At 40.8% G+C, this 26,942-nt stretch overlaps 1 protein-coding gene across 1 annotated transcript in view; it reads right to left on the reverse strand.

Annotated features, from left to right (window-relative positions):
* The window catches only part of ME1 (malic enzyme 1), a 322,523-nt gene that overhangs the window by 139,188 nt on the left and 156,393 nt on the right, over positions 1-26,942 (reverse strand). The window contains exons 4-5 of the mRNA XM_056565973.1: positions 17,861-17,936; positions 15,851-16,012 (exon numbers count right to left, since the gene is read on the reverse strand). Coding sequence (XP_056421948.1) covers positions 15,851-16,012; positions 17,861-17,936 — 238 coding nt within the window. The remainder of the gene's footprint in view (positions 1-15,850; positions 16,013-17,860; positions 17,937-26,942) is intronic.

Below are 26,942 nucleotides of genomic sequence, written 5' to 3' on the forward strand. Positions count from 1 at the left end.
AACAACAATTACTGTATATAGTACTCATCTGTTAACCCCTTAAGGACCCAGCCAATTTTCACTGTAGGACCCGGCCATTTTTTGCACATCTGACCACTGTCACTTTAAGCATTAATAACTCTGGGATGCTTTTACCTTTCATTCTGATTCCGAGACAGTTTTTTTGTGACATATTCTACTTTATGTTAGTGGTAAAATTTTGTCGATACTTGCATCATTTCCAAAATTTGATGAAAAAATTGAAAATGTTGCATTTTTTTTTTTTTTTTACTTTGAAGCTCTCTGCTTACAAGGAAAATGAATATTGCAAATAAATGTTATATTGATTCACATATTCAATATGTCTACTTTATGTTTGCATCATAAAGTTTACATGTTTTTACTTTTGGAAGACATCAGAGGGCTTCAAAATTCAGCAGCAATTTCCAATTTTTCACAAAATTTTCAAAATCAAAATTTTTCAGGGACCAGTTCAGTTTTGAAGTGGATTTGAAGGGTCTTAATATTAGAAATACCCCATAAATGACCCCATTATAAAAACTGCACCCTCAAAGTATTCAAAATGACATTCAAAAGGTTTGTTAACCCTTTAAGTGTTTCACAGGAATAGCAGCAAATTGAAGGAGAAAATTCAAAATCTTCATTTTTTACACTGGCATGTTCTTGTAGACCCAGTTATTGAATTTTTACAAGGGGTAAAAGGAGAGAAATCTTCCTAAAATGTGTAACCCAATTTCTCTCGAGTAAGGAAATACCTCATATGTGTATGTCAAGTGTTCGACGGGTGCAGTAGAGGGCTCAGAAGGGAAGGAGCGACAGTGAGATTTTGGAGAGTGAGTTTTTCTGAAATGGTTTTTGGGGGGCATGTCACCTTTAGAAAGCCCCTATGCTGCCAGAACAGCAAAAAAACAAAAAAAAAACACATGGCATACTATTTTGGAAACTACACCCGTTTGACAGATCTTTGGAACAGTGGGCTGTGCAAGTGAAAAATTACATTCTTCCTTTTCACGGATCACTGTTCCAAAAATCTGTCAGACACCTGTGGGGCGTAAATGCTCACTGTACCCCTTATTACATTTCATGAGGGGTGTAGTTTCCAAAATGGGGTCACATGTGTGGGGGGGGGGGGGTCCATTGTTCTGACACTATGGGGGCTTTGTAAACACACGTGGCCTTCAATTCCGGACAAATTTTCTCTTCAAATGCCCAGTGGTGCTCCTTCTCTTCTGAACATTTCTGAGCCAGCAGAGCACTTCACATCCACAAAATGGGTTACAAATTTTGGGGGGCCTTTTTCCTATTTTCCCTTGTGAAAATTTCCCCTTGAAGAATTTTCATTACCGTATATACTCGAGTATAAGCCGGCCCGAATATAAGCCGAGGCCCCTAATTTCACCCCAAAATCCCAGGAAAAGTTATTGACTCGAGTATAAGCCTAGGGTGGGAAATACATCATCCCCACTGTCATCATCCAGACCCCGTCATTAACACCCTCATCATCATCACCCTGTCATCATCCCCCCTTCATCATCACCGCCTGTCATCATCCCCCCTTCATCATCACCACCTGTCATCATCCCCCCTTCATCATCACCCCTGTCATCATCCCCCCTTCATCATCACCGCCTGTCATCATCCCCCCCTTTATCATCACCGCCTGTCATCACCCCCCTTCATCATCCCCTTGTCATCATCCCACACCCCCCGTTCATCATCCCCTTGTCATCATCCCCTTGTCATCATCCCCACCCCCCTTCATCTTCCCCTTGTCATCATCCCCTTGTCATCATCCCCACCCCCACCCTTCATCATCTCCTTGTCATCATCCCCACCCCCCTTCATCATCCACTTGTCATCATCCCACCCCCTTCATCATCCCCTTGTCATCATCCCCACCCCCCTTCATCATCCCCTTGTCATAATCCCACACCCCCTTCATCATCCCCTTGTCATCATCCCACCCCCCCTTCATCATCCCCTTGTCATCATCCCCTTGTCATCAGCCCCCCTCCCACCTTCATCATCACCGCTTGTCAATGTCTGATACAGTGGTCTTCTGCGGACCTCCAGAGGTTTCAAAACTACAACTCCCAGCAAGCCGATGGCTGCCCGGGCTTGCTGGGAGTTGCAGTTTTGAAACCTCTGGAGGTCCGCAGGTTGAAGACCACTGCGGCCTTTGACATCATCCAGCCCCCCCCCCCCCCCTCTCACCCCCTTTAGTTCTGTACTCACCTCCGCTCGGCGGGACGGTGCTCCGCTGGTCCGGTGCTGCAGGACTGTCCGGTGGGGAGGTCGTCCGGTGGGATAGTGGTTCTGGGCTGCCATCTTCACCGGGGGGCCTCTTCTCCGCGCTTCGGGCCCGAAATAGAGGCGTTGCCTTGACGACGACGCAGACGGACGTTGGTAATGAACGTCCCCTGCGTTGTCGTCAAGGCAACGTGACTATTCCGGGCCCAAAGAGCGGAGAAGAGGCCCCCCCGGTGAAAATGGCAGCCCGGAACCACTATCCCACCGGATGACCTCCCCACCGGCAGCACCGGACCAGCGGAGCACCGTCCCGCCGAGCGGAGGTGAGTACAGAACTAAAGGGGGTGAGAGGGGGGGCTGGATGATGTCGAAGGCCGCAATGGTCTTCAACCTGCGGACCTCCAGAGGTTTCAAAACTACAACTCCCAGCAAGCCCAGACAGCCGATGGCTGCCCGGGCTTGCTGGGAGTTGTAGTTTTGAAACATCTGGAGGTCCGCAGGTTGAAGACCACTGAGGACGGAGAGTTCACTCGAGTATAAGCCGAGGGGGGTGTTTTCAGCACGAAAAATCGTGCTGAAAAACTCGGCTTATACTCGAGTATATACGGTAAACACCTGTGGGGTGTTAAGGCTCACTATACCCCTTGTTACGTTCCGTGAGGGGTGTAGATTCCAAAATGGGGTCACATGTAGGTATTTCTTTTTTTGCGTTTATGTCAGAACCGCTGTAAAATCAGCCACCCCTGTGCAAATCATCAATTTAGGCCTCAAATGTACATAGTGCGCTCTCACTCCTGAGCCTTGTTGTGCACCCGCAGAGCATTTTACGCCCACATATGGGGTATTTCCGTACTCAGGAGAAATTGCGTTACAAATTTTGGGGGTCCTTTTTTCCTTTTAAGTATGGGGCAACACCAGCATGTTAGTGTAATTTTTTTTTACACTAACAGGCTGGTGTAGCCCCCAAATTTTCCTTTTCATAAGGGGTAAAAGGAGAAAAAGCCCCCCAAATGTGTAGTGCACTTTCTCCCGAGTACGGAAATACCCCATATGTGGCCTTAAACTCTTTCCTTGAAATACGACAAGGCTCTGAAGTGAGAGAGCACCATGCGTATTTGAGGACTAAATTAGGGATTGCATAGGGGTGGACATAGGGGTATTCTACGCCAGTGATTCCCAAACAGGGTGCCTCCAGCTGTTGCTAAACTCCCAGCATGCCTGGACAGTCAGTGGCTGTCCGGAAATGCTGGGAGTTGTTGTTTTGCAACAGCTGGAGGCTCCATTTTGGAAACACTGCCGTACAATAAGTTTTTCATTTTTATTGGGGGGGACAGTGTAAGGGGGTGTATATGTAGTGTTTTACCCTACTCAGTTTTTTCCAACCAGTGTGCCTATAGCTGTTGCAAAACTACAACTCCCAGCATGTACTGATGCTGGGAGATGTAGTTATGCAACAGCTGGAGGTACGGAACTACAACTCCCAGCATGCCGAGACAGCTGTTTGGGCATGCTGGGATTTACAGTTTTACAACATCTGGAGGGCTACAGTTAGAGACCACTTCACAGTGATCTCCAAACTGTGGACCTCCAGATGTTGCAAAACTACAAATCCCAGCATGCCCAGACAGCAAACAGCTGTGTGGGCATGCAAGGAGTTGCAGTTTTGCAAGATCAGTATAGAGATCACTGTGCAGTGGTCTCTAAACTGTAGACCTCCAGCTGTTGCAAAACTGCAAATCCCAGCATGCTCAAACAGCTGTCTGGGCATGCTGGGAGTTTCGCAACATCTGGAGGGTTACAGTGTAGAGACCACTGTATAGTGCTCTCAAACTGTAGCCCTCCAGATGTTGCTAGGCAACTCACCGGCTTCCGTAGGATCCAGGGAGCAAGCCGCAAGCACATGATGCCTGCGCCGATCACCGCAGCCGATCGCGTCCCGCAGCCTCCTCCGATGGGTAGGTGGACTTCGGCGCCTGGTCCCATTCGGTTTCCCCGTCCTGCCCCGCCTATTGTGGGTGGGCAGGACGGGGAAAGTGAAAGTTACGCCCCCCCCCGATCTGCTATTTGCCGTCGCTTTTGATGCCCAATAGTAGGGATAGGAGGGGTGGCACCCCTGCCACCTCACTCCTATCCCTTCAGGGGGATCGTAGGTGTCTTTGAAAACTGCGATCCCCCTTATTTTCCGGGTCACCATAGACTCGTATGACCTGGAATAGGCGCAAATCGCAAGTGTGAATTCACTTGCGATTTGCGCCGATCGCCGACATGGGGGGACCGAAATTCCCACGGACGTACATGTACGTCCTGGGTCCTTAAGACCCAGGGTGTCAGGACGTACCGGTATGCCCGGGGTCCTGAACAGGTTAAAAAAGGATTTACTGGACAAAATAAGATCAGTGTGCTTTTATAAAGATTCTGCCAGCAGAATAGGGCACATAAATGGCAAGTCCTTAAGTACGTTTCTTATAATATGTTAATCAAATACCATAAATACATGGAGACAATTATTAAAGATAAAATTGTTAATAATAATAATGTCATACAACTCAGGAATGGCCATTGAAGAAATAAAATACTACTGAACGTAAAAATTTATTGGAACACGTATCAAGGTATTCAGAGCCTTTTTTTGCTTAAGCCTTGCGCATAAAAATTTGTAAACAGCCTTACATAAGCAAATTTCAGTTTTCACTTTGCAGTGGTCACGGATTTACGATGTGCGAATGCCACACGTAGGCAAAAAAAAGTCTCAAGTCTACTCCAGGTCTGACCTGGAGTACAAAACTCTGGTACGTGAGCAAATTTAAAAAGTCGCAAAAAAAAGTCTCACTAAGTCTCAGCTGCGACTTTTTTGCTCATATGCTCCAAATTTATCAACCCCCTGTGATAGTATGATAAATATGTAGCACATAAGCAAAACTAAAGCAAAAAAATTACTTCAAAACTTGCTTACCAAAGACAATAATGATAAATGTCTCCCAATATGTTTATAGAATGTCTATACGCTTGAAAACCATATATCGTGGCATACCCATGTTGTGTCCATAGAAATGAATAGACTAGAGGGGAGATTTAACAAAATCTGTGGAGAGGCAAAGTTGCCCATATCAACCAATCAGCTTGCTTCTTTCATTCTTTACAAGGCCTCTGAAAAATGAAAGAAAGAAGCTGATTGGTTGCTATGGACAACTGGGCAACTTTGACTCTCCACAAGATTTGATAAATGTATTTATTTGTGAACCGTCCCTAAGATATATAATCTTAAATCTTAGATGTATTATAATAAATGCTATGAATAGGAGGATCACATAGTGATATGCAGAGTAGAGAAAAAGATATCCATTCCAATAGATTCTTATGTTTTTGTACTAGTGCATCTGTATTTATTCTGAAAACAGTGCAAGGCGGCAGGCCCGCACTGGCCTATCGGGATACCGGGAAATTTCCTGGTGGGCCGCCGGACCTGGGGCCGCTTTGAGATGTGGCTGCGTCACATTAGGGACATCCCTGTTTCCCAGAAAATCTTTTCAGGACACAAGGATGCCCTGGTTACCTCTCTGTGGCCACCGGCCCCGCCTTAACTTTAAAAACGCAAGGGCCACCAGGAGGTAACGCATGCAGGGATGTCACTGACATCCCGTGCGTGCGCCCATAGTAACAGAGCCGAGCGGGCGGTGAGGAGGACGCGCGTGCATCGTAAGTGACCAGCGGCACGTCATCTTCAGTATTCCGACCACCGCTCCGGGGTCACAATCTACCTATAGGCCATAGCAGTAGATTGTGACCCCAGAGCAGTGGTCGGAAAAACTGAAGTGGGTTTAAATGATTTTTATTGAAATTTTTCAGAATTATTACAAACAGAAAGTTAGACCAACTAAACACAATGACCAAAATAAAATGAAAAGGTAATACAGAAATACATATTAATATCGCATATGCCTTCAAGAGATTATCACTCGTGAGGTTATAACATAAAACTGTATAATTGTATTATATCAACCAGATATTGTATAAGCTGGGATAGTCAATATGTTTTCAGAGAATAACAATGAGATAAGTTATGATAATTAATAGTAACATATACACTGTATATGGCTGAAGGCTGTATGTCTGTGGGGGAACTGTACTCCACCCAATGTGGGGAGCTATACTGCACCTAAAGTGGGGAACCATACTGCAACTAATGTGGGGGAACTGTACTGCACCTAATGTGGAGGACTATACTGCACCTAATGTGGGGAGCTATACTGCACCTAATGTGGGGAACTGTACTGCACCTAATGTGGGGGAACTATACTGCACCTAATGTGGGGAACTATACTGCACCTAATGTGAGGAACTATACTGCACCTAATGTGGGGAACTATACTGCACCTAATGTGGGGGACTATACTGCACCTAATGTGAGGGACTATAGTGCACCTAATGAGGAGAGCTATACTGCACCTAATGTGGGGGAACTATACTGCACCTAATGTGGGGGAGCTATACTTTTTTTTCCAGGGCTGGTTTACACACCCAGTCCAGCCCTGCAAGGTGGGTAATGCAGAATTCAACATTTTCACCACTCAACAATCCACATGTAATGAAAAAAGAAAATACGTATATGACATCAGAACCATGCCCAAAAAAATTTAATATATATACTAGATAAAATTAGTGGAAGGGGAAGGGCGAAATCATATAGGTTGTATTTAAGTGTAAAGAGAATGCAGAGGTCACACAAAAATCTGTAAAGGAAGAAGATTTTTGTGTGAGAAAAGCTAAGCTAAATTTGTAATAAAGACCTTTGCAGAAAATCTTTTTGCACCATGATAAATTCACAGCAAGATTCCAAAGCTTTTCAAAGCCTATAAAAATATAAAGTAGAATCAACTGAACAATAAGAAAACTGAGGTACATTTTCCTGACAGGATGCTGGTACATAGCAAAATGATTGAGTATAACTTATTGAAGAGTTGTGCTTATTAGTATCAGTATTGCCATTTTCTGTGAAATAACTTTTATAATTGTCTTTTCTCTCTGGAGACAAAGAATTGTATAAAATAACAATTTACAAGAGTTTTCTGGCATTTCCCAAAATAAATATTTATAGTCTAGCCATGAAATAGGTAATAAATATTGGGTTGATGTGGTCCTTCAACCATTCATATAGAGTTCCCCATTCCCCTACACCAGCACATGCTCAACCACCATAATATGTAATATCCTCTTTATCACAGTTATGCTGATGAGAAGGAAGAGGGACCTGGGCCCACATATTAATGTATGGTAGGGGTCACAGTAATTTTTCTGCATCAATAATTCCTCAACTCAACTTCATTCCGAGACCCCAGTATTCCAACATATGCCTATTCTGTTTGAAAAAACAAACAAAAAAACATTTAATCTACAAATCCCATCAACCTGAATATATGGACCAGGCTTATCTAGTTGACTGCAGGTAGTTGTAGATGTAGAAGAATCTGTCTTAGCAAGGTTACATGCCATTCTATAGAAATCTACATATTACACTATAATGGCACATAATGCTGGCTTGCAGTTCTACCTCTGTTATGTTATGAGAAAGATTCTATATGAACAGTTGACAGTAAATTGATAAGGTCAGATGGACGCATCCCAGGGGCATACAAGAGGATCCTCTAGTGGCCCAGGTTCTGACAAAAAATGGGCCCCAAAGGTGTGGCACAAGAAAACTCAATTTGTAGCTGATGCTATACTTTATTTAATGGAAGGGACAATTCTTATGGGCTTATAACATAGTTCAGAGATGTCATTAAAAATGGAAGGCCCCTCAAATCATTTCCTCTCCTGGGCCCAAGGCACACTATTTTTAGACAGGTCTTCAGTCCCTGTATATTCTACATACAACGATGAAGCCATAAAGGTCAATTCCCATTTCAGCCATTCTAGAAAATCCCATAGTCATCAGAGAAGTGCCAAGCAATTTACAGTGTTCCATAAAGATACAAAAAGCCAATATGTTTTCATCACTTTATATTAATAAAATGCTGAAGTAAAGCAGTATAGGAAACAAGGGAAGTATTTCTTTGATTTGGTCCCTAGTTATTCTGAGTCATGACTTTAGCTTTATTTTCTGCTTTCACATGATATTTTATTTATTATCAGAAGCTTTCATGACTGTAAAGCATCATGAGAAAAATAGGTCAGAATGTGTGGTGAGTGACCTCATAGTACATTAGATAATCCATTTTTGTGTGTTCACAAAACATTACCCTGGAGAAAAATCCCCGACTTGTGGGATTTTTCTATATTGGCCACATGAATCACACTGTATTTTCCTTAAAGTCTTGGCCAAAGCTTAGTTACTGACTGCTTATACTCTAAATGTTTCTTGTGAGAAATATGTATTTTATACATACAGAAGTATCATATATTTGCTAGAAATATATGAACAATTTATTGCTGTTTACATTGACATCTTTATCTTTAGTTGACAGTTAGCTCTTCTTTAGAAGGAAGACAAATGTCTCTCTAGTGGTGCCTATAGGTAACTATCTTGTAACTCAACATGCAACCCATAAAAGAGTCTTGACACATCATATAGGGAAATCAGCCAAACAAGACCCCCATCTGCAGACAGCTGTTTCCGGTTTATTGAAAATTGTTTTATTTCAATCAGTAAAACATAAACATTTAAAACACTGCGGCTAACAAACCGGCTGTACAACTTTACAATAAATATCACATGCATACATTGTAGTACTAGACACGGCACCAAATTTAACCCATAAGACAATAATGGTAGTTTAACATCAATATACAGGTCTACGTCCAGAAATAAATCAAAAGGAGTGTGCACCTACTTTAAATGTAATTTTTATGTCAAAGACACTAAAAAATATCCCCTACAACACAGCCAAACAAAGGCTCAATTCGACAACAAGGAAATCAAAACTGGAAGGAATCTATGCAAGAATCCCAGGGTAAACAATACATCAATACAAAAGTATATACTACTTTCTATGGAAGACTACCCCCGCTAGCACAGGAAACCAGTGGGGCATTCACCCTAAAAAGGGCACCCTGCCCTTAGCTACCCCTTTGTAGACAAACTAAAAAAAAACCTACTGAGTGTATCCCTACATGTTTCAACTGCATAGGCAGAATCCTCAGGGAAATAGGCAGTAGAAATGGTTCAACAAAGCAGTTCAAAGGTATAACATTTAGTATGTACAAATCAAGTGAAATAAAGTAAAGTAGTATAAAGAGCAACAATGCAAGAAATATGCAGCACAATGGTAAAGTAGTTGAGTCCCCTGCAGTGGCTAGTGTGGCTCAAACTGACAGAAAATGGGTCCCAACAATGGTTTGATCATAAGGCATTTTAATATGTAACCCACCTACAGCCAAGCCGATCGCCAAAACTGACACTGGATGTACTTCTAGTTTGTAAAGTTACATCAAGTAGAGTGTTGGCCAGAAGCAATCTGCATCAAATCTTGTTTGGTGCGTGTGACGTGTTAGTCCACACCGCTTAAAAAAAATAAACACAGAGGAAAGAGTTTTTGGCTGGTAAGTATTTGGCAGGTGAAGTATGTATGGCGGTTGAACATATGTAAAAGTTGTAAGGCTAGCCACAAGTCTAGAACCCCTATGAAATAAAAAAAAAGGGGGAAAGATAAACATGCATCTTGTATTACTTGTAATCAAGCACTGTAAATGGATTGTGCAAAACCATTTTGCTTAAAGTACAGGCATATCAGCCCATATTTACGTGGCCAGACCAAAAAATAATTAATGCTAAATAGACATCCAGCAGCACAATAACACCAAGTTAGGTCTCATTGTCTGCATAAGAATAACAGTTGAAAGAGTCCTTTATAATAAAATGAATGCCAAGTCGGCCCCTGTCTAAGTATTTCAGGTGATAATCTCACATAGGCGACAAAGTTACATAGGAATAGGCCCCATAAACAACGTCACAATAAGAGTAAAAATGATTTCAGATAATAAAATAGTTGTCCAGTAATCATCACCAGTGTACAGTGTTGTCCAAAAAGATCAAGCACCCATTATACAACCATATAGTATAGGATTTGGCTATATTTACTACAGAGGTCCTGGTGGTCAAGTGGACAATTCCACAACCCATGGTTGTCCACCTGAACTGTCTGCGGACCCATAATAAGTATCCATATGGGCAGAATAAATCACCCAAATATAGTATGCAAAGTATCACCACTACAAACCTTAGGTGTTGGGGAAAGTGGGGGGGCAGAATAAAATATGTCAGGTAAAAAAGACAAAATTAGATTTTTCCTTCAATTTCGTAAGTAAGACTATTTTCATGAGAACAATTCATTGGGTCTCCCTCTGGAGGATCAGTCTTTCTCAATTGCTCCCCTCACAAAACCTTTGTACAAAAGAAATACACACCATAAGCCTTAAAGGGGTACTCCGCCCCTAGACATCTTATCCCCTATCCAAAGGATAGGGGATAAGATGTCAGATCCCCGGGGTCCCGCTGCTGGGGACCCCGGGGATCACTGCTGCAGCACCCCACTATCATTACTGCGCAGAGCGAGATCGCTCTGCACATAATGACTGGCGATACAGGGGCCGGAGCATCGTTACGTCACGGCTCTTCGCCCCTCGTGACGTCACGGCCCGCCCCCGTCAATACAAGTCTATGGGAGGGGGCGTGGCGGTCGTCACGCCCCCTGCCATAGACTTGCATTAAGGGGACGGGTCGTGATGTCACGAGGGGCGGAGCCATGACGTCACGCTGCTCCGGCCCCTGTATCGCCCGTCATTACGCACAGAGCGAGCTCACTCTGTGCAGTAATGAGAGCGGGGTGCCGCAGCGGCGATCCCCGGGGTCCCCAGCAGCGGGACCGCGGCGATCTAACATCTTATCCCCTATCCTTTGGATAGGGGATAAGATGCCAGGGGCGGAGTCCCCCTTTAAGATAGCTTACCTAACTTTATAAGGAACATACTAAATTCCAGTGGGAAGTACAGAGTACAGAGGACTATTTTAATCATCAGGTTGTGCCCTGAGGTTTGAGGATTAACCTTGCACCAGCTCGGTGCAGGTCTCTTACCCTCATGCAAAATTGGAAACAATAGGTGACCTTCTGTTCTCTCAGATTTGTGCAAGTGCTGCTAGAAGGGGAAAAAACTACTCTAACCACTCTTTAGCTTAAACCCAGAGAGTACATTTAGGTCTATATAAAGGGGTAGCTTGGGGCAGAGGTTATCCTTTTTAGGGCGGGTGCCCTGCTGGGTCACAGAGTCGAGGTAATTTCCACTTCTGACATTCAGGGTGTATTAGCGCAAACACTATCTAGCTGGCTTAAGGTTTGCCCAGAGGCACATTAGTGGTTGCCCATGCGCCTCTGACTAAAATTTATGCTAGTTAGGAGCTGATGTAAATTTTAGCTAAAGCTTAAGCGTAAGACTTAGTAAATCTGGCAAATGTATGAGACCATGCCCACTTTTTGCAAATCCACACCCTCTTTCTGTTATGCCACGCCCACATAGTGTTGCGGTCATAAAAAAAAATACACAACTTTTTTGTGCAAAAATATTGTGCTATGATATGCCATTATCCCAGTGCTGTAACATAGAGGACAATTAAGAACTGCAACCACGACGTTCTCTGTTGCCACATCACTATTATTAGTCTGTTCTTTAAATGATGTCCTGGAAAACTGAGGTAATAAAATGTACTTTCATTTCTATCTGTCCCTTGAAGAACTTTATTTACTGTCATTTGCATACAATTTTCATATGTTCTCTAGTCCTTTTTCCATTACAGAACCTCTACTTTATTACCTACAGAAGTTGTGGTTTCTGTGCGTTTTTATAGACATACTGAATGCTGGGCAACCATAAGCAGCTTTGAGATTTTGGAATAACAACAGACACATTTATGTACATCTTAAGAAAGGCAGTGAATGGGAGCAGAATATTTTCGTATTTAAAAATGAGGGAATCTGTAAGATCTAAAAGTGATGCAAAATTGTGATTGAAGATTTTACCCCATGCAAACCGTGCTTTACTTTCCCAAATACCGTGCTTTGTTTATGGATACACAGCTTGAAGATTATTCGCAGTTATTGGAAGCTTCTAGGGTTATGAGTGTTTCTGCTAAACCACATGTATATTACTTCTAGAAGAAGGAACCAGAGGGGAAAAAAATTGTGAACGTATTGTATATGTTGGGTACTGAGCTTATTTGAATTGATTACATTAATATTATTGGAATATTATCAAACTTGGGCAGTAAAATGGATGGTTACAATAATTTTATTCCTGTTATCTGAATATGTCATCACAATTTAGAACTATGGTTGTTCTGTAGATCATTGGATTACTCTTCTACTGTAATGAAATATATATATAGATAGATACAAATAGATATAATTATAGAGATGCAAATATTTATCTCTTTAACAAACAAATAAAGGTATAAAAATGAATTGTTTTAGCCATTACTTTAAAAGTATTTTAGTGATTTATGACATGCCAGACAGTTGACCATGTATCTATTTCTTTCTTGGACAGTGTTAAATATCCTGGTAGAACAATGTAAGTTAGAGTGCATATTTCCATGTATATAAACTCCCAATACACCTGGATAAACTGCCTTAGTGAAAATACATTCTGAGTTTTGTTTCTCTTGGCCTGTCGAAGGATGCCTTCAGGAAATGAGCAAATAGGCATATTATAGAGTGTATAAATTTCAAGGATCAAGTACTCCTTTTCTGTCTAAATCCATTAATGTGACTTAGACTCTCTTGGCAGTGGGCAAATAACATTTTCAAAAAGGCCATGGTTACTACAGAGTTTTCTTGATTAAATATCCAATATAGACATAAAAAGTCCAACAATAAGGTTGTTAAACCTCAACATTTTTAGTTGTTATATATAATATTAAACCTTTGAAAACATGCTCGGGAGTTTTACAATTTTTTTCATTCTCACACTTCAACAGTCATAACTGTTTGTTACCTTCTTATTGATGTAGCTGTATATAATGCAATCAGAAAGTTTTCATACCCTTTCACTTTTTCATATTATATCTTTCGGCCTATTGTCTCCCATAATTCTGCCTCAATACCCCTTAATGAGAATTTGAAACTAAAATATTAGACATTTTTACAAATTTATTAAAAATAAAAGACTAAAATTTAGCATGGACATAATCATTCAGACCTTTTGCTATGACTCCTGAAATTTAGCTCTGGGGGCCTCCTATTTCACTTTGATTGGTGTCACCTGTGGTAAATTCAGTTGACTGGATATGATTTGGAAAGACACACCCTTGTCTATATAAGGTCTCACTCACAGCTGACAATGCATATCAGTGCAAAAAAAATAAATAAATAAAATAAAAAAGGGGGGGGGGGGCTGACTATAGAGCTCAGAAACACAATTGGTTTTAGGCACCAAACAAAAGCTTATGAGCATGCTTCAAATACCGGTAACGCGACCAGGGCGTACAAGGACACAGGGGCTTACCTATACTCCCTGCGTCCTACACGGGTTAAGGAAAGAGTTATAGTTCTTCTTAAACTTTACAGCTTGTGAATATATTTACAGCAGAATGACCAAAACTACTGTAACACAAATGTTATACTAATAGGACAAGACAAGAAAGGAACGTTTAACTCTATATTAAAGGGGCTTCCTGCAATGTAACACTGGCCGCGATCAGACACCAGGTGTCTGCATGGAGATTGCGGGGACCCCCCCTATCAGATATCTTATCCCCTTTCCTTTGGATAGGGCCTAAGATGTCTAGCAATGGAGTACCCCTTTAAATGGGGAATGTTACAGTGCAAAAATTTGTGGAAAGAAAAAATAATAATTTAAATAGCAAAATTAAATATTATCTTATAAAAATATGTGGCTACAATCTGTAACTATGACAGCCTAATGCACTTGCCCTTTCATTTGAAATCTTAGAATTATTCCTAAATTAAATTATGGGGATCTGGTGTCACTAACATACGGAAATTGAACTGTGGGATAGATTTTTTTTATTTCCATAAAAAAATATTGGCTACTTTTTTTGGTTAAGTATGAAGAATCATTAAAAATACATAAAACTATATGTCTTCATCTATTATCATCAATGTAGAGAAACACAGATGTCAGCATTAGGACGATCTGTATGTGCAGGTGATCATTCAGACTGCCGTTCAGGAAACAATACAAGGAAAAAGAAAAGACCACAGCACCAATCTGGAAACTTCGGTATCTTTGTGCAAAAAGAGCTTTAAAGGACATTTTTAAACCTACTAGGTTTTGTGCATAAAGTAATAATTTTTTTACAGAAGTAAAACAGAATCAAACTTATAGAAATAGAGTATCATTTTAATCATATGGACTTACAGAATAAAGATAAGGTCTCATTTTTTACCAAGAGGTGCCCTGCATAGAATCAGAAGCCCCCAAAAGTGCCAAAATGCTGCAAAATGCCTTTTTTTATTTCTATTTTAAACACAAATATTTTGTTTCTGGTTTCAGCGTAGATTTTATTGTGAAATTATTGATGTCATTACAAAGTTAAATTGGTGGTGCAAAAAACAAGCCCTCATTTGGGTCTGTAGGTGGAAAATTTTAAGCGCTATGATTATTAGAAGGTGAGGAGGAAAAACAAAAGTTCAAGCTAATTTCCCAGTTGTCCTGCTTGCAGCAGCAATCTTTGTGGCTGCTTGTAGAGGCAGATTGCTGCTGTGAGCAGCACACAGGAGGGAAATCAGCTGGAGGCACACTATAGGGTCGGGTCATCGGCAGATCCGCAGCGTAGAATCTGTTACGTGTGACCCTACCCTAATGTTAATCTGTACAAGATGATTTATGGTAATAAGTGAGCTTTCCATAATATTTTTTTTTTCTATAAGTTAAGGCATTTACTGTAAGCCAGTGTTTTCCTACCATGGAGCCTCCAGCTGTTGCAAAACTACAACTCCCAGCATGCCCAAACACTCTTTGGTTGTCCGGGCATGCTGAGAGTTGTAGTTTTAAAACAGCTGAAGGCACCATGGTTGGAAAACACTGGCTCCTGAGGTCAGAGGATGTCATGATGTCACTTTGTGAAACTACTATGAAGTGAAGGCAGGAGTTCCTACGCTCACTTCACAGTAATGCCTGCAGCGCTATAAGTTTGTTGTGCACATTGTTTTAATCTTACCTGGCAGGATAGCGGGGTGGGCAGGGGGCCAGGCAGATGGGCAGGCGGCCGGGCAGATGGATAGGCGGGCGGCCAGGCAGACGGGCAGACCTGCTACACTGCGGAAGGAGAAGGGCAGAGCTTCCTGGACTTGGTGTTGTATGTGCCCTGCCCCTCCTCCTTCATTCAATGCAGCAGCAAGGCAGGGGTGGGACAGTCACGGCGTGATGATGCCGCCGCGCTGTCCCGCCTATCCCAGGTCCTGATGCCGCCGCGTTGCCCCAGGTCCTCATGCAGACTCTGCTGTTGTGGCTGTCATACTGATTTATTAACATGATGGCGGCACCGGCCATCATGTGAATGTGGAAAGGGGGGCCCGTTGCGACCTCTATAGCTACGCCACTGCTTGTATTATCATCAATGCTTTGTTTTTATTAAACATATGATACCTACCTCATTGTCAGTTCCCACATCCAGCATCACAGGGAGACATTGTTGAGGCCTTACTCCTCCACATGCTGTGTATAGTGCCAGTTTACCAACAGGAATGCCCATGCCATAGCTTCCAAGGTCTCCAAGACCAAGGATTCTCTCTCCATCTGTTACCACAACAGCCTGTAAAGCACAAAACAAAGAAAATAAACATGTTTTCTGTCTTCATGCTGATGTATTCAGTTACTAGACAGAATGGAATAGTGTGCCAAGTCAATGTGGCTAAACCCACACATGTAAGTTTCTCAATATAGCTGTAGGTTATAAATGATAAGTGCACTTCCATAATACCCCATCTAGTTGTGTGATATTAAGTAGAATAAGTATCCACAACCAGACACCTGCTTATGTGATATCTTTTAAAAGTATTGTTGAAATTAAACATCCCCATACAGTATAGTGACCTTGGCCACTATAGTAAGATATTTTCTGAAAATAACATTATGCCATGATCATAGGAATCAGATGATCACAACATCCCTCATTGAATAGCTTTAAAATTCCCACTTGGGGGCTGTGAATCAGAGCACATTGCACATAAAACTGAGTCAATCTGGACAGTCACAAAACACAAAACAAGTCTTATTAAACACATGCATTCATTGAAAAGCCCACATTAGCCTCTTCAATCTGTGATATACAAGTTTCGATCTGTAATATACAAGCAAATTTGCTGGATACTCTCATGGGAATGTCTGTTTTCTCAAGTTTGAGAGTACTTCAAGCTTAGTTTGTATGCTACAATTTGTAATTTTGGAAAATATAAGTTGGTGGAATTTACAGCTTTATTCCTAAATAGCACATGGTAAATTGAACTTAGTGATTTGTTCACTCTGGTGTGGTCAGTCAATTGGCAGCTCAAAATTTATATTCCAGCTAGATGCCATTGCTATGGAGTTACTGAAGTGTCCAATGTTTTCAAGTCTAATTCAAGGGGATATGAGCTTCAGGTACGGCAATACATAAACTATAATAAGGACTTTGTACAGCTTGCCATTTACAATACGTAGAGTGTACATCCAACTCCTTAAAGGGGTACTCCTGTGGAAAACTTATTTTTTTTTAAATCAACTGGTGCCAGAAAGTTAAACAGATTTGTAAATCACTTCTATTAAAAAATCTTAATCCTTCCAGTACTTTTTAGGGGCTGTATACTAAAGAGAAATCCAAAAAAGAAATGCATTTCCTCTGATGTCATGACCACAGTGCTCTCTGCTGACCTCTGCTGTCCATTTTAGGAACTGTCCAGAGCAGGAGAAAATCCCATAGCAAACATATGCTGCTCTGGACAGTTCCTAAAATGGACAGCAGAGGTCAGCAGAGAGCACTGTGGTCATGACATCAGAGAAAATGCATTTCTTTTTTGGATTTCTCTTTAGTATACAGCCCCTAAAAAGTACTGGAAGGATTAAGATTTTTTAATAGAAGTGATTTACAAATCTGTTTAACTTTCTGGCAGCAGTTGATTAAAAAAAAAAAAGTTTTCCACGGGAGTACCCCTTTAAAGGAGGACTGTGAAAGCATCTTTCTGACATTTCACATACAACAAATAGGAATGGTACTTTGCTACAGAACATGCAGGTGATGTTCCAGCACTTAAAGTATAGGGAATATATGTTTAAAGTTTTTTTCTCTCCTGTATATGGTTTTATAGACTATAATAAATCTTTGAAGTGTTCCTTTTTTGCTATTACTTGTGTCAAACACTCAATAAAGGGAGACATTTGGAAGGAAAGATCGACTTTATCCAGTGATGTCAAGAGTCATATTCTGAAAGAACACTGTGCATATTAGTACAAACGAAAATACAGAAGAAAAGTCTGCCCCCATTATAAAGAGACAGCACAGCAGATTTCTGTTGAGATAATGTCAAATAATGGCTTACTACTACAAGAATGTCCTTACATGAACTATTCAATGTGGTAAAGATGTCTGACCACTCACAGTTCCATAAAACTAAGCATACGTTACCTTAATCTCATTCTCAGGCCATGATTTCATTAGAGTGGATATATGGCCACGGTCATGAATGGTAATGAAGAGCCCTCTGCAGGGAAAAACACATATAAATATTACGTACATAAAGTCTATTTTTGACAAGCAAAAGTCTGATGAATGAATTAACAGTGAGATCACCTATTTAAAATAGACTTTCTTCCAATCCTAAAGGTATCACATGACATACCCATGCGAATACAATACTGTTTTGAAGAACAATATATTCCTTTGTGGATACTGAAGTTTTTTTTTTCCCAAGATTTTTACTTCAGACAGAAGTGACAGTAAACTGGAGCAATATATAAACTGTTAGTAAAGACATAATGCCAAGATGTAGTGAATGCATCAAGTAGTTGGTATAATGTAATATTTATTAAACAGATGTAGTGAAGCAGAGTTTGTCATTTGGCACTACTGGTCGTGATATCATGATGTGGATTCTATTTTTGGAAGTAATCTCATAATAAAGTAAGGCAGCAGAAATTCCCTTCCATTGTCTCCTGACTCTATCAGAAGAGTACAGCCAGCATTTCATCAGCCTGTATTCTGCCAATGGAGATGCAGATCTGATAGGCTGATAGGCTGTAGGAAACCTATGGAGAATGTATATTTTATTATCTAATCTTTCTTACTATTAAAGCTAAATATTCTGATTACAAAATTAAAGAGAATTAAAGGAAACCTGTCATGTAGGTTATGCTGCCATCGCTGACGACAACATAAAAAAGGAACAGATAAGCTGTATTCAGTGGTCTGGTCCTTTCTGGTGCAGCTTCCCCCACCCTACAGTGCATCAGGGTGTATATGACAGACAGGTGACAATAATATGTTTGTATTATGTTGCCCTCAGGGATCGCATCATAACCTGTGTGAGAGGTTCCCATTAAGGGAAATAATTCATTAATTTCTATTCAGGAGAAAGATGAACAAGTGTCCCTCTGCATACACTTTTATCTGTTGACCTACGGTCGCAGTTATGCACCCAAGGGTATTATGCCCCAACAAGCAGTGAGTAAAAAGTTTAGGTATTTGCACTTCAGTAAGACAGCCTGTGGAGACCTTCTACATTAGAATTTGATTTTATTTGACTGCATTATGTTTGCAACTGTGTTCCCAACTTACGTAAACATATAAAGAACACACCAGAGGCTTTTCAGTCATCTGCTAGTAAAGTTCTCTGTGGATTCTTTAGGCATTTTCTGCTTAAACCTTGTGCAAAAAATCCTACTCAAAAGGTATTAAAATATACTACATACCCTGATAAATAAAAGTAATAGGCACTGGAATGGTGGTCAAAGAAGAAGACAATGATAAGTTTGTTTTATTTCAGAAAGGATCGGGGGTTCTGCTGGCTGCGGCACCCCAGACATCCGGTATATGGAGCAAATTTCCCTCCGTGCCAGATGACTGGTAATGCGGGGTGGAGGCTCGTGACGTCACGGCGACGCCCTACTCGTGACTTCATGGCCAAGCCCCCTCAATGCAAGTCTATGGGAGGGGGCGTGACGGCCTTCCAATAGACTTGCATTGCATGGACGTGGCCATGACGTCACGAGCGGGGCATGGCGGTGATTTCACGAGCCTCAGACACTCCGGTGCTGTACCCGATGCTCTAAACAAATGCTGGGTGCAGCAGGAAGATCGCAGGGGTCCCCAGCGGTGGGACCCCCACGATCAGCCATCTTATCCCCTATCTTTTGCATAGGGAACAAGATGTCTAGAGGCAGAGTACCCCTTTAAATTAAGATGCTTTATGCATGACAATAATGTGTGCAATGAAAGGAATTCAAGTTAAAATAAAGCCAGATCACTTTTCTTCCCTCTTATCATCGAGTTACATGGTTGGATAATTCTGAGAGTGTTTTGATGATGGAAATAGAAAAATGCACTGGAAGCAAAATGTGGCCTATGTTAATGAGAAAAGTAAACTGCGTTTACCACAATGTGATGGAAAAAGCATGTTTATCATACAGTATTAGTAAGTGACAATGCCATTCTTGGAAATAGACTCGGATATTCATGTGAACAGCAGTTCAAACAATTCTCACAACCTTGTCCTTTTCCCTCATTAAGTTAATACTGGTAATGTGTAGGATGGCGGTAACATACTAACATGCTGCACATGCCAGTAAAAACACATTTTACAAACACTCAAAGACAAATGAAGTATCTTACTGAAGTTGCCCAGTTTCTAATACAGATTTGAAATCTAATATATTAGTCCTAGGACAGCTGGGAACGTGAGAAGACATTTGGATGGAAAATATTTTAAGAAATCACACTTACTGACATTTGGAAAATGATTAGGTTCTACATATTTTCTTATAATAAAATAATATATAATTGAAGCCAATCTGAAAGCATAACTATGGACTATTTTCAGCTCACTAAAGATTTCACTGGATTTTAATATCTGACGTTTTCCCGTTACAATTCTAAAGTGTCATTTTCAGCCAATGCATATGGCTGAGATAGGTAGATGCATGGTTGAATTGAGAAATCATTCTGGACAACGTATCACACCCAAGACCTTAAAAATATCACATGTAATAGCAGTAGAAACTTGGAAAGCCGGTGGTTGGCAGTCGCCAATGTGTAGAGGGTCCTGCTGCTTACCTCGGTCCACATCCATTGGGGCGTGAAAAAACCTTTTTTAAACCGTTAATGAAGGGACTTAACGTTTGGCATTAAGGCTCAGTGGTCATTATTTCCAACTTCAACAGTACAATAATTTTTTATATATATATATATATATGTTTTGCTATCTATATATACCATATCTCCCATAAGTGAGTCCGCCCCTCACATTTTTGCAAATATCTGATTGTATCTTTTTATGTGACAACACTGAAGAAATGACACTCTGCTATAATGTAAAGCAGTGAGTACACGGCCTGTATAACAGTGTTTAAAGGGGTACTCCACTGGAAAACATCTTCTTTTAAATCAACTGGTGCCAGAAAGTAAACAGATTTGTAAATTACCTCTATTAAAAAAAAAACAATCCTTCCAGTACTTATCAACTGCAGTATGCTCCACGGGAAGTTCTTTTCTTTTTAAAATTTCCTTTCTGCCTGACAATACGTGCTCTCTTCTGACACCTCTATCTATGTCGGGAACTGTCTAGAGCAAGAGAGGTTTGCTATGGGGATTTGCTCCTGTCAGCAGGCAGCACCTGTGGTCAGGCAGAAAGGAAATTCAAAAAGAAAATTGTATTATACATCAGCTGATAAGTACTGGAAAGATTGGGATTTTTTAATAGAAGTAATTTACAAATCTGTTTAACTTTCTGGCACCAGTTGATTTAAAAGAAAATGTTTTCCACTGGAGTATCCCTTTAATGTCTAAACCTTGGCAACAAAAGTGAGTACAGCCCTTTTGTTGGAAAAGTCTAAATTAGGCCCAATAAGCCATTTTCTCTCCTCAGTGTCATTTGACCTGTTAGTGTTACAAGGTCTCAATTGTGAAAGTAAAGCCGGTGTCTTAAATTTGTTGCTCTACATTAAAGGGGTTATCCAGGAAAAAACTTTTTTTTATATATATCAACTGGCTCCAGAAAGTTAAACAGATTTGTAAATTACTTCTACTAAAAAAATCTTAATCCTTTCAGTACTTATGAGCTTCTGAAGTTTAGGTTGTTCTTTTCTGTCTAAGTAATCTCTGATGACACGTGTCTCGGGAAACGCCCAGTTTAGAAGCAAATCCCCATAGCAAACCTCTTCTAAACTGGGCGTTTCCCGAGACGCGTGTCATCAGAGAGCACCTAGACAGAAAAGAAAAACCTTAACTTCAGAAGCTCATAAGTACTGAAAGGATTAAGATTTTTTAATAGAAGTCATTTACAAATCTGTTTAACTTTCTGGAGCCAGTTGATATATATATATAAAAAACTTTTTTCCTAGACTATAAGAAAGACTATAAGATAGACTTCTTCAGTTCAGATGGTGTCAAGCATGTGTGGCGGTAACCAGGTTAGAAGCATTATCTTTCCTTCTCATTTATCATGAACTGATGTTCTCTATCATGTTTATAGAGACACAAAATATGGCGATGAAAAAAAAGGGACTTTCATCATTAATGAACATTAGTGATCGCTTCCTAGCTCCTTGCAGCTGGCATTAATAGTTCCTTATTGATGGCATCCATCTGGACACAAACATTCCGAGGGTAGATTCAAAGAGACTGTTTTCCTCTAAAAACACCAACAACAAAAAAAACCACCATTGTCGACACATGACATTTTCTTTGGGCCACAACCCGGTACCCAGATGTTAGCTTGGAGCCAATGGAGAAAATATGAAACGCCAAACCTTTTTTATTTACCTTTGTCCCACAACATCAACTTCATTTTTATCATTAAATGAAAGATATTTATACAGCACATACAGTGACCAGCTGTGTAAGCTGTAAATTGATGTCAAGAATGGCATTTTCTTATATAGGTCATATAGACAGGTTAGTTCTTGTGTTACATTCTAAGCTTTCTCGTAATTTTTTATGATGCCTTTGAACAGCAAGTTTTAATTTAGTTTTGGAAATAATGCAAACGCAAACTTTAAAGGGATTTATTATTAATGATTTTGAAGATTGGTCTTCAAGTAAACCCATTCATTTGAGGATGAATAACATTCAGTTTGGCCACACTAATTCCTGTGTGTACATTGATGATGAAGCTGATAATTGGTTGCCAGCTTTACTAAGTTTAGAAAAACACGCCTGATATTAGCTTGGTCCTCGGGGACTAAATTAAAATACTGGAGGAATTAGCTAAGGCCGCTCAACCTTTTACAAGATACTTCCCAAAAGGTTTGAGGAATATACTGCAAAAAAAAGAAATGGCTGTTTTATATTAAATACTAGATTTAGGAGACCTCGGAGGCCATGAAGTTTGAAAGTCCTAGAAAGAGAAGGCAATGTAGAAATGGAGGAATATATATTAAGGTGAACTGTCATGTTGAACATACAATCTGGTCTGCCAGCAGAAGAGGTGTAGCTTGTAGCTTCTATGCCCCGATGCAAAATCTGTAACAGGGCCCCATATGCCAATTATAATACTGGTCTTTTATGGGGCTAATGTGCTTTGGGGCCCTCTAAGGCACTAGGCCCTGACGCGGCTGCTACCTCTGTAGCCCCTATAGTTATGCCCCTGGCCAGCAGCATTTAGATCAGAAAGAGCTGAAAAGAGAGATTCAGTAGAAAGTGTAACTCATTGGATGAAATGGGTGCTTCTATTCAGTGATTCACATTATTGCTTGGGGTAAAGATAAAGTGGAAACTAAGCTGACAATTTGTCAAGTTTGTTATGCCAAAAGTAGGGGTGTGATTGTAGTGAATGATGGATGATTAGGGTTGTAGTGTCACATGACAGGAATGGTTCAACCCTATGTTGAGATATATAGTCCCACAAACTAGTACTTCAATAAAGCTGAAATCCGTACCAAGGCCCCAGGAAACAAATACCTCAAAAGCCAGGGTTTACTGTATTGATAACACTTTGTTTTTTACTTGTGATACAGTTCCAGAATACAGACTTGTATTCATACAGGCTTGGAATATAAAGAAAGATGAAAGCGAATTCCAGCACAGCAGTCACAGGTAAGAACGCTTCTTTATTGGAACATCAGGATATACACGGAACACATCACACAGGGACCAAGGAGTGACGCGTTTTGGCGGGCGTGGCCGCCTTAGTCGTACTACAAACACTAAGGATCCATCCAGTCTATCTTGGGAGAACTCCACCCCCGCCAGGTGAAACACCTAGGCAGATCAAGTGGAGTGCCCACCTACACAGAAAAGGACTCACATAAAGCTTCACCTCAATGTGTTTAGAGAATTCTAAACAACAATAGTAATAAAGATGATAGTGACAATATATATCACCACACTATATCTAATACCGACTACTTCCTAATGCAAACATAAGCCAGTACTGTACAGGTGAAGACATTTTACCTAACAGTATCAAAAGACTATGTATCACAGCAAAATAAAAATAAGTGTAAAAGGATTACAATACCTTGTATCCACTATAAGTTATTGTTACAAAAAGACAAAAACAATTTCTATGTGCGATCAAAATATTCAGCTCAACATCAGAAAAATATAGGGCTATTATACCGATCATGTGTGGAGTCGAATATCTGATACACACAATTGGAGGAAGGAGCAAGAATAGCAATCTTACTTTTTCGGCGTTGTTGATATATATTTGTGTGCAAGATGACAAAAAACTTTACACATAAATAAAAAATGTCTATATAGTGTACAAAAATGTATTTATATATGTATTCTCACACAGAAAAATATACCGGGTGATCCAAAAGTCAGGACGAACTTTAAAAATGAATAATTTGAAAACGAATCAAGAAACAAAGATACGGTTTGCATCAAACGGATGGAAAAGAAATCGGGTTTTGTGTGGCAAAGAAAAAAAATAGTTCTGTTGGCGACCAACGTTGGCGACAGGTTTCAAAACAGTTTCTGTCACTGGTCAGCGATATGTAGCACTGTTACAGAACAACATTATTCCTGAACTGCAAGCGCGACGGGCACTCCAAACAGTCACCTTTATGCAAGATGGAGCACCACCTCATATTGCTCTGCCTGTGCAACACCTGCTACGCTCAACATTTGGGGAGGTTCGCATTATCAGTCGCTACTTTAATCACGCATGGTCTCCAAGATCTCCCGATCTGACACCCTGTGACTTTTGGCTGTGGGGATTCTTGAAGTCAAAAGTGTACCGCGACCAATCGGCATCAGTAGCAGCACTGAAAGATGCCATCTGCCAAAATGTGTCTGCCATAACGCAAGAAATGCTACTAAATGCTGTATAGTGCCATCTGTTGGTCGCCAACAGAACTATTTTTTTTTTCGTCGCCACACAAAACCCGGTTTCTTTTCCATCCGTTTGGTGCAAACCGTATCTTTGTTTCTTGATTCGTTTTCGAATTATTCTTTTTTTTTTTTTTACAAAGGAAAAGTAATGACAAGTACGATAAAATAATAATAGTAGTAAAAGAGCCAAGAGTTACCAAAGAATTTGATGGTCTTGAAGGTCACAGATATATTTCCAAACAAATTTAAGCCAGTAGGGTAAAATTTCAGATATGAACATTTATTACTGTACCTCTACTACTAGTAATAGTTATGTCAGTAATTACGGTTAATCATCAAAAAGCCCTCTTTAAACATATTAAGCATAGAAAAATTCTATAGTAATGTATGGCGTAAGTAACCATAGATTCCTCCTTCAATGGAACAGTAGAACAAAAGCAAGTTAACCGGGGGAACTAAAGAGAGGTGAAAGTGAAAAAGAAAATAACAAAAAAGCAATAACAGAACAAAGGCCTAAACCTGCATGGTCCTCTCCAGGTCTTCCTACTTGGGGGTCCCTTTTATTCAGACCCGTCTGGAAGATTCATTATCATTTCAGGTAAATTAGCAAATAACCCAATAATGTTATGTAATATCTATGCACTAAATAGTAATCAGATACCATCTAAATTACCTCCTGCTACGTTGATAATAGGAGGAGATTTTAATATGCCATTTTCCACGACAATAGATAGAATGTCAATCAACCATCCCAGTCCTACCCAATCAGCGACACGTATTTCCCAACTTTTTCGTAAATTAATACGGAAATACCACTTTATGATTATATGCTTGATAAAGACCTTATTGTTAGGTCGAAACGTCGCATCATTTCCTGTATGTATTGGGATCTATAAACCACTTGTTATCTGGACACCAATACTGGAGTGCAGTCTTCCTTTCTTATGTGAATACTTCAGCCTTGGTCAAGCTACAAGACTGGCACCCTCTCCCCTAGCAAGGGGGTTTCTTCACTGTGCATCCACTGGAAAAACTTTTTGTTCTGATGATTAGATATATGATTTGTGGAGAATCCATCATCCCAATGTCAAACAATTCACATTCTACTCTCACCCACACACCACGCACTCTAGAATTGATATGTTCTTTGGCAACATTCTGGCCCTCAGACTTTCCTCCACCTCTATGATACCCCCCATTAAATGGTCAGACCATGCCCCATGGGGATCACCTGGTATATACAACCAACACGTCCTAGAAATGTGCAACAAATATGCAACAAACACATACTGAGGGCTGAGGGGTCTTACCATTGGGAAATATGATGAAACTCACTGCACAACTACGCTGCTCAAACAACACTGATTGACAATCAATTTCACAAGCTGTTGTGAAAATGGAACAGACAACAGGTGGAAAATATAGGCAATTAGCAAGACACCCCCAATAAAGCAGTGGTTCTGTAGGTGGTGACCACAGACCACATCTCAGTTCCTATGCTTCCTGGCTGATGTTTTGGTCACTTTTGAATGCTGGCAGTGCTTTCACTCTAGTGGTAGCATCAGACAAAGTCTACATCCCACACAAGTGGCTCAGGCAGTGCAGCTCATCCAGGATGGCACATCAATGCGAGCTGTGGCAAGAAGGTTTGCTGTGTCTGTCAGCGTAGTGTCCAGAGCATGGAGGCACTACCAGGAGACAGGCCAGTACATCAGAAGACGTGGAGGAGGCTTTAGGAGAGCAACAACCCAGCAGTAGGACCGCTACCTCCGCCTTTGAGCAAGGAGGAGCAGAAGGAGCACTGCCAGAGCCCTGCAAAATGACCTCCAGCAGGCCACAAATGTGCATGCATCCACTCAAACGATCAGAAACAGACTCCATGAGGGTGGTACGAGGGCCCGACATCCACAGGTGGGGGTTGTGCTTACAGCCCAACACCATGCAGGACATTTGGCATTTGCCAGAGAACACCAAGATTGGCAAATTCGCCACTCATGCCCTGTGCGTTTCACAGATGAAAGCAGGTTCCCACTGAGCATGTGATGGACGTGACAGAGTCTGGAGATGACATGGAGAACGTTCTGCTGCCTGCAACATCCTCCAGCATGACCGGTTTGGCGGTTGATCAGTAATGGTGTGGGGTGGCATTTCTTTGGGGGCCGAACAGCCCTCCATGTACTTGCCAGAGGTAGCCTGATTGCCATTAGGTACCGAG

Source organism: Hyla sarda, chromosome 3 (genome assembly GCF_029499605.1).
Source record: "Hyla sarda isolate aHylSar1 chromosome 3, aHylSar1.hap1, whole genome shotgun sequence".
Taxonomy (NCBI): Eukaryota; Metazoa; Chordata; class Amphibia; order Anura; family Hylidae; genus Hyla; species Hyla sarda.